This window comes from Myodes glareolus, chromosome 19, assembly GCF_982192425.1.
Source record: "Myodes glareolus chromosome 19, mMyoGla1.1, whole genome shotgun sequence".
Lineage (NCBI taxonomy): Eukaryota > Metazoa > Chordata > Mammalia > Rodentia > Cricetidae > Myodes > Myodes glareolus.
The window spans coordinates 160149-169714 of NC_142044.1; the positions used below are offsets into that span (position 1 = coordinate 160149).

Genomic DNA, 9566 nt, shown 5'->3' on the forward strand with positions numbered 1-9566 from the left:
GGAGGAGGAGGAGGAGGAGAAGAGGAGGAGAAGGAGGAGGAGGAGGAGGAGGAGGAGGAGGAGGAGGAGGAGGAGGAGAGGAGAGAGAGAAAGTTGCCAGCCACTGTTAACATTTAACAAACACTTTCTGCCTTAAGAGCAGACATCCTGGCAGCCACTGTGTACAGAGTTAAACTTTTAACAATCGTTCCTGCCTCCCAGCTTTCCCACGAGGCAGGTACTGGCAAAAAAGGTTAGCTTCTAGCTATGGCCTCTATGGGACCCTCTGCTTGTACTCTTCTAATGTCTAACTGTCCCCTTGTGTAACTCTACTCTCTGCCTTACATTCTTTCAGGTGCAGTGAAAAGTGGCTGTGCCAGCCACTAACTTTCACAAACACTCTAAATTAATATTCTAATGCTGTAGAAACAAAAGTTGTAAAACTAACACTGTAACATGACTTTAAGCCTGACCTCAAGGTGGTAAAAACTCTTTGACACACACATGGTGCTTGATTTACTTACCTCTTCATAAGGCTCCAAATCAGCCCCCAGGGCCACAGTTTCAGATATCAATCTCTGGCTGTGGTTACAGATACAAGTGACAAGTTTTGTGTGTCCATGGTGGTTTTTTTTTTTTCTTTTTCTGGATTAAAGCTTGCTTCAGGTTTAATAAATTTTGGTGGTCTATCCCACCATAATTGTGTGACCACCAAATACAACAAATATCCTTTATATATGTAGGGGACTAACAGAAAGTGTGACCCAGATTTAGGGCAGATCTTATTCTTTGTTTGGTTGTTTTTGTCTTTTTCTTTGTTGGTGCTTTTGAGACAGGGTTTTTTGTGTAGCCCTGGAATTCATTCTGTAGAAAAGGCTGGTCTCAAACTCAGACAACCTGGCTGCTTTAGCCTCCTGCATGCTGGGGTTAGAGGTGAGCACAGCAACCAAGCATTTAAAGGTGGATATCACCTCAAATGATCCAGATGAAAGACAGGTCTTTAATTTCAAAACCTTTAGAAAAATCCCTCATCGGTACACCCATAGGGTTTTAGTTAATTCCAGATGTAGTCAATTTGACTTCCAAGATTAGCCACCACAACAGTCAAGACAGAAGAAATGAGAATAATTGTTACCTGAAGTGGGCAGGGAAAGGATGGGAGTTATCTCCAAAACAATGCTTTTCCAAAACAAAAGAAGCATGTAGATTTTACTAAGGGAGTCTCTACACATTTGTGTTGAGTTCTGTCTATTCCTAAGCAGGCTCAGTTAACAAATTCATTTCTGAACATGACGACAATGTAAAAGTGAAGATGTTTAGGGACATTCTCACTTCAAAGTCATGTAGAAACATATAAATTATAAAAATGATGTAAAGAAATGCCTTAGGGGTGTTCATCTTGTACCACAAGTGTTAGTATTCAGGCATCTGTACTGGTCTGCCCTTGGGGTTCTGACAGGATATGTCCTCAGCTGAAGTCACTAAGAGCACCTCCTATGCACATTAAAGGTGGGCCTTGCCCACTTCCTCTCTCTCCCTTTTCCTCCCCCTCCCTCCCTTTCTCCCCTTTTCTCTTTCTCTTTCTACTTTTTTGCCTGTCTCTGTCTCTTCCTCTCTCTCTTCTCTTCTGATGCTCCTTTATCCAAAGACTGGTCTCCCTACCTTTCTCATGTTCCCTTTACCCTAATAAAAAATTCCTCCATGTGAGCTCTTTTGTGACGCTTTTTAAATTTACAACAACAAGGTCTTATAGCTGAAAATCAGGTAAATGACACAGTGAAAGAAGATTGTTTAGGAGCCTCTGTGACCTGTCAATCTTGATGTTTGATCTAAAAGATAACTGTACCAATGCTATAATTCTCACAGATACAAAAGTTAGAGAACATAAATACAAAAATCTTCAAGGAAAGGTCACTTAACAGCACTGTGTACTCTGTTCTTAGATGGACGGTTATGATAAACTCTATTAACCTCAGAATAGAGCTGCTTTCACCTTGGTGCAGGCTACCTCGGCAGAAGACCACAACTATTTCCATGCAAGATCAGAAGGAGTTCATTTTAACTAGCCCTGACTGCTGTCTCAGAACTGTGACACCACTGTAGAGAATTCTATTCTTTCCTTTTCTTACTTTAAAAAATAAATAGTTGTATGGGTGTTTTGCCAGCATGTTTGTGCACAGTACCTACAGAGGCATGAAGAAGGCAGGAGACGCCTGGGACTGAAGTTACAGCAAATGGTTAGCTACATGTAGGTTCTGGGAATGGAACCTTGGGATCTGTAACAACACTCAGTGCTCTTAATTGCTGGGCCATCTCTCTAGTCCCTCTTTTCATTTAAAACTATTTCCATAATGATGTGGGAGGTCCTTCTATCTCTGTGTTGATTTTATTGGTTAATGAATAAAGAAAAGTGGGTTGGTCTATAGCATGGGAGGAGGAAGGCAGAGTTAGGAGAAACCATGGAGCTACTGGAGACAGATGCTGGTTGGAATCTAGGTGTTAAGCCACAGTAACATGTTGATACACAGATTAACAGAAATGGGTTAAATTAATATTAAATTCATTTCCATTGTTCACTTTAGAAGCTGATGGCCCATCTGTTCAGTGCTGGTTGCCTCTTCCCTCATCTCACAACTGCAGTTTAGGTCTTGCTATGACTTCCCAGTGTCTCACTACCCCACAAAGGGAATCTAAAGCTGACTACAAAGCTTATATAAAATGTTATATTCTTTAGTAACCTGGTTAATTATCTATCCAATGAAGAGATGATGAAAAGAGACTTTCTCATTTTCAGGCAGCTAAGCAGCAACTAAAACATCTTAGAAGTCTGGAAAAAATTGTGTCAGAAAAATGATTAATTATCAAAAGTAAGACTTTCCAATGATTAATTATCAAAAGCAAGACTTTCAATTAAATTAAAAAATTCCAAGAATGGCTCCAAAACACATTTATTTAAAGTGAGGCATCTGCAGAGCAAATAATTCTTAAATTGTGATTCAGGTTGAAACAAGTTCATAAAAATATGCTGAGACCAGGCACATCCACAGATCTCAACGACAAGATTACTTCTTTGCCCATTCTTCTTTCTCTTTTCTTTCCCGAATAACTTCTTTCAGATAGGGTTTAAGGTAGAATTTGTCCTAAAGAATGAAGAAAAATAATGGTCTTAAACCTCAAATATAAAGAACTTTCTGCTTATAGCATAAGAAAATATAATCTGAAACTTCTAGGAACTATGTGCTTTTTAACTGTAAAACCTCACAAAGATTACACAGTGAGGAAGTTAGGAGGAGGAGTACGGGGGCGGGGGAACAATGCCTATAAGTTTGCCAGGTTTCAACGATATCTATGCTAGGAACAAGAAGATCACTCAGGGATCTTGATATAACTAAAACTCTTTGCATTAGAGAAAGAACTGAAGTAGAGGGGAAAAATGCCACAAGACAAAAAAACCTGGATTCTAGCCCAGGCCTTCCATACTAAAGACTAGCTTAGTGATTGTAGAAGTCATTTCAGCTCACCTCACTCAGCTGTTGAAATGCTACTTATGTAGGAAGAATTGGAGAACACTAAAGCACTGTACAAATGAGTTTTTCCTGTTTTTGACTGTATGCTGAGAGACAAACACTGTCAGACAAAGCAAACCTACTCTACCTCCTCATATTTTGTCCACTGCTCCTTAGGCAAGATCTGATGCCGCATGCTCAGGTCCAGGGCTCTCTTAATTCGAAACATTCTGTCATTATAAAGATGCTCAGGAAGCCTTCTTATGGCTTCTTTCACATCTTCAGTCTCATGTAGTGTATCATCTCGCATTAAACCTGTGATAGAAACAGAAAAACCAGATTAAACAGCTATGTCAATTTTTTAAAAAAGTGATTTTTAAAAAGTCTCATTAGGTAGTCCGGACTGGCCTTGAACTCAGAGAATAACTTGCTTCTCCCCAACTCAGTCTCATATTAGCCTTGAAATAACCATCTTCTTGCTTCCATCTCTCCATTGCAAATTATAGGCCTACACCTAGTAGGAGATTTTTCATGTATGTGTGTGCATACACATACCTGTACCTCCACATTCATGCAGAGAACAAAGGGTAAACTTAAGGTGTTGGTTCTTGTCTCTCCACCTTTCAAGAGCTAGCCCACCAGCTTCTAGAGATTCTTGTCTCTGCCTCCAAACTTCCCAGAGTGGCACACTGGGATTATAGCTGCTTGTGCTATTGTTTCAACTTTTTTTTTTAAAAAAAATGTTTATTTATTCATTGTATATACAGTATTCTGACTGCACGTCTGCCTGCAGGCCAGAAGAGAACACCAGATCTCATTATGGATGGTTGTGAGCCACCATGTGGTTGCTGGGAATTGAACTCAGGACCTCTGGAAAAGTAATTAGTACTCTTAACCTCTGAGTCATCTCTCCAGCCACCCTGTTTCAAACTTTTATGTGGGTTCTGAACTCAGGTCATCACCATCTCATCCACCCAGGAGTTTTCTTTTCTAAAGAGCAAAATATCTTTAAGATTTATTGGTGTGAGAGAATTGTCCGTATTCTGACAATAATGTTTTAAATAAATGCTGATTGGCCAGGCAGGAGGTATAGGTGGGTCAACCAGACAGGAAGTAGAGGTGGGGCGATGAGAACAGGAGTATTCTGGGAAGCAGGAAGCTCTCTCCACACTCCTGCCCAGACCACTGAGAAGCAACATGTGAGCTGCCCTGCTGTGAAAGGTACTGAGCCATGTGGCTAGCATAGATAAGAACAATGGGTTAATATAAGCTACAAGAACTAATAAGAAGACTGAGCTAATGGGCCAATCAGTTTTATAATTTTATGGAGATCTCTGTGTGATTTTCTTTGGGGCTTGCTGGCTTATTGGGGTACTGGGTGGGACAGAAACCCCAACAAGCCGGCCCTTCATGTTACAATTTATAACTCAAGACTTGACTGAAAAAGCACCAAATCACTATATAAGATGGAAACCAAAAGAATTTTAGACCTGAGTTATTTCTTGAAGGAATATCTGGGCCTTTTAAAACCACTATCATAAAATTTCTATTTTATATGACCCAGATCAGAAAATATTTAAAACGTGTATTTTGCCATTGAAAACACAAGTAGATCACATCTCCTCTAATCTGAGATAAAGAAGATATTAAATAACTAGGACTAGTGAGATGGTTAGGCAAGTGAAGGTATTGAACAAGCCTAATGACCCAAGTTTGATCCCTAGACCCCATGGAGGAAGGAAAGAACTGTATCCTAGAAGTCCTCCTCTGACTTCCACAAGCACACTTGGTATAATAAATTCTTCTTTAAAGTCATAAAGAACTTAAAATTATACTAAAGACCCCCAAGATCTGCTGATGCTTCCATTCAGCTTCTAAACCACAAAGTGAAGATCAGAGCAAATTAGATAGCTCTAAGAAAGCTCACAAAACATATAAAGATGTGGGGAAAAAAAAAACATTTAGAATTTTAGTCCATTTTGATTTCAAAAGATCAAAAACTCAAAATATTTTAATTTTAAATTTGATACACACAAAAACAAAATAAAACATCTTTTTAAGACTATAAGAATTTTTAAAAAGCACAGCATTCAGGAACAACAAGAGGACCACAGAAAACAGAAACTCACCCAGTTTGTTGAATCCTGCAGCATTATAATACCATTTTCGAAAACCATCCAGCCACTTGCTTGATGCTGCAACTATAATTACCACACTGTTAGTTGCTACACTTACAAATGAACACATCAATAAACAAAGAACTCTCATACTCTTATAAACCTAAGAAAGAATATCCCTTTGCATAATTTCACTTACAACATCATGGGAGAAAACCGTGAGCTCAAAATTAAAGGTGCCTAATATCCACAGAAATACTTCCTAACACTTTGGGTTCTAAAAGTTCAAAGGCCCTCTGCCTTGACCTGCTACTATCAGAACTGAAAGGACAAGGGACAGGAAAGAGACCTGGAGCATTTCTATCATTTGTAGTCACAGAAAACAAATTTTTCTTTTTAAAGGGGGTGAAGCTATGAGAGTTCAGGTTAGGTGGCAGGTTTGTTCTAGTCTCAAAAACTTTTAGTCTACATAATCTAATTTGGACATCATTTTAAAAATATAATTACTGGAAAAACTTTTATAATATCAATTAATCATTTAAATAGCAATATGTTAGTAAAAGAGCCCATTTTCCTCCTCCCAAACAGCTAACTGAACACAAATAAGGAGGAATACTTCATGTTAAAATTTATTGTAACAAAGCATGTATGTAAACTCAGCACTCAGGAAGCTGAGGTAGTTTAAGATTGTAAATTCCAGATCTTGTATACAAAGAAAAACTAAAATAAGGACTGGGAATGTAGCTCAGCCTTGGAGCTCAAGCCTAGCAAGCAAAATAACCCATGCAAAAACAACTCATAATTCTTTGGGGAACAAGGCTGAGCATGATGAATAAGAAACCTCAAAGAGGTCAAGGAAGCAGGACAGTGCCTGATAAGATGGCATCTTTCACTGACCTGGAATTTGCCAAATAACTATCCGAGATCCACCTGTCTCCACCTCTCCAGCATTAAGATTAAAAGCATGACAGGCAGGTCTCACCATGTAACTGGCTGGTCTGGAACTCAGGCTTTATTAAAAAACAAAAAAACAACATGGGTTCTGGAAATTGAATTCAGGCATGTGCTTGCACTGCAAGGCAAGCATTTTATCAACTGAGTTCTCTTCTCATGGACTAAACTTTCTTTTAAAATTGTGACTAGGACTAGTTTCTTACCAAAGAAGAGAAGCAAGTTCTCAATTAGCTCCTTCTGACTTTGTACACCTTAGTTTAGATTACTATACGGCTTTCTCCAACCTCAGAAATTAAAATAAAATTGGTTCTAAGGAAAAATTAAAACAATTAAGGGCTAATCACTCAGTTGGTACAGTGCCAGCCTAGCACGTACTACAGTCCTGGGTTTCAGCACCAGCACGACATAAAATGGGTGTGGTGGTGTATTCCTTCAATTCCAGCATTTTTAGGGAAGCAGAAGGATCAGAAGTTCAAGGTCACCCTTCAGTACACAGTGAATTCAAGACTGGCTCAAAAATTCAAACATAAAATTTAAAGAATTAAAAATAAATCTAACAACAAACACATAGGAGCTAAACTGTAAACATCGCAGTAATTATAATAACAATTAAATTTAACACTTATAACGTGCCAGGCACTACTCTGCTCACCATTTTCACATTAGCTAGTTGAAAGCATGTTGCAGAAAAGGAAGCAGGCTCATGGAAGGGAGTCAATCTGATCTATACTGAAATCAAGTCTCTAGTATTAAACACGAACACCGACGCAGAATACCTTAAATTTAGTACCATTTCTTAAAATTTTTGTCAAGTGGGTGACCTTCACAATTTCTAGGGCCTGTGAGAAGGGCCAGTATTTTTAAAAGCTATTCCAATTTAAAGCGCCAGAGGGCAAAGAGTGAATGAGTTAAATATTCTGGCATTCTATACCACGACAAATTCGTTCTAGTGCCTACAGTAAACAAAAGTTGTTTCAGCTCTGCAGCTCACGTTCCAGATACACCTCGCTAAAGCTATAAACCTATCTAATCTCTCTCTAATTTTGACAAAAGTTCGTGGGGGACTAGCTCAGAGAGTTATTTGCTCCTATCAATGTCACCAGCATGAAAAAGGTAGGATTTACGTAGCTAGTGCAGAGGACCGTGTCCGTCTCCAAGGCCTCCCTCAGTCCACTGCGGAAGACTTTCACTCACCTCCTCACTTCCCCAAGCAGTCCTAAGGTCGAGGGAAAGGAGCCTGGACCCACTGTCCAGCCATGAAGGGCTCCTTCCGCAGAGGTCCCGTTCCAGACCTTAGGCGGGCCGGGCCTGGCTCAGCAAAACCTGAGCTGGAGCTGGACTGGGACGCCACGTCCCTTACCCTCAAAGTGACTAGTTTGTTAGAGCAGAAGGGGAGCAAGATGCTAGGATGAAAACCGCCCCGCGACATTCACTAAGGAAGACCAGTCACTTACCAGCAGGTCTGCCCGCCATGATGACCTGAGATCGAAGCGCTGCCTTCTGGGTAAGTCCTAGAGGACACCCAGAGCTCTCGCGCAGGCGCCTGTCAAACCTTGGAGATGGGGGGGGGGGGGGAGGTGAGGAGAGGACTCGTGCGCAGGCGTCCTGCATACTTCCTGGTGTGTGGAGGGGAGCAGCAGCGTGGAGGGGCGGGGTGGCTCGCCCGAGCAGGCGCAGCTCTGACGGCCCGGGGAAGGCTTAGGTGACCTAGTGAAGTCCCTACTTTGGGCTGATGATTTTGCGCTCTGTTTCAAGGAACTTTTTTTTCTTTGATACAATGGGAAAAACAGTGACTGAGATATTAGGAGACTGTTATTCAAGGTTTTGTTACAGGAAGGCACTTTTACGATATTAATGGAGTCATGATTCAGAGTTAGGAAATGTGGTAGAAGATTTTCAGGCACACAGATTCTCAGTATGGAAGGAGAACCCCTTTGATGCCCGAATTCCTTATGTCAAATGGTGCGGTGTTTTAATACAATCCACATACATCTCCTGCATTCTTTAAATCACCTTTAGATTACCTTTAAAACAGGATATAAAATGCTGTCACGCTGCATTATTTTGGAAATAACACAGGAAAATGTACAGTCATTAAGACTCTTGCGTCATTAAGAGTCAATAAGTCAGTACACTAAGAAGTCTTCTGTAAAACAATCTCTCCTAGAAATGGCTGCATAAACAACTGGAATGAATGGCAATATCAATGGATATGCCGACATGGAAGGGGGAAACTTTTGAGGGGTCCCATCCATAGACAAATAATTATAGTTAACTAATGACTATGGGATTAGCCTCTGTATTGATTGGTGTAGTGGTTTGAGTAAGAATGATTAGTTACCAGGGTGTGGCACTATTTGAGGATTAGGAGGTATGAAGGTTTTGGAGGAAGTATGTCACCAGGAGTGGGCTTTGAAGTTTCAAAAGTCCGTGCCAGGCTCAATCTCTTTCTCTCTGCCTATTGATAAGGATGTAGAGCTCTCAGCTATTTCTTCAGCACCCTATCTGTCTGGGTGTGGCCATGCTCCTTGCCATGATGATAAGGACTAATCTCTGAAACTGTAAACCACCACCCAATGAAATGCTTTGTTTTATAAGAGTTGCCTTGGTCCTGGTGTCTCTTTACAGCAACAGAAAAATGACTAATGCAGTTGGCCAATGCAGAATGATGAGCCCTGAAACCATATACACAAAAGCAACAAAGACTCAGAAGACTGTGCTTATATATTTGTGCATGCACACACACACACACACACACACATATATATATATATATATATATATATATATATATATATATATATATATATATATATATGCACTTAGTAGTAATAAAAAGAAGCTATCAAATTGAGGGAGGGTATAAAAAGGGTGGGAGAAAGGGTACCTGGGAGAGTCTGGAGGGAGGAAAGGGAACGAGAAAGTGATGTAATTCTTCTAATAAAATAAATAATAAATACAAAAAGCCAACCAAACCAAACAAGTACCAAAAATCAGAATTATGAAAAAG

At 40.0% G+C, this 9566-nt stretch overlaps 1 protein-coding gene across 1 annotated transcript; it reads right to left on the reverse strand.

Moving 5' to 3' along the window:
* Positions 1-2911: 2911 nt before the first annotated feature.
* On the reverse strand, positions 2912-8129 carry Uqcrb (ubiquinol-cytochrome c reductase binding protein). Its single transcript, XM_048457331.3, has 4 exons — positions 8011-8129; positions 5615-5686; positions 3634-3800; positions 2912-3119 (listed from the first exon to the last, which is right to left on the reverse strand). Exons 1-4 carry the CDS (start codon positions 8027-8029, stop codon positions 3042-3044), a joined length of 336 nt encoding a protein of 111 aa, XP_048313288.1. The 5' UTR covers positions 8030-8129; the 3' UTR covers positions 2912-3041.
* Between the last annotated feature and the right edge of the window lie 1437 nt (positions 8130-9566).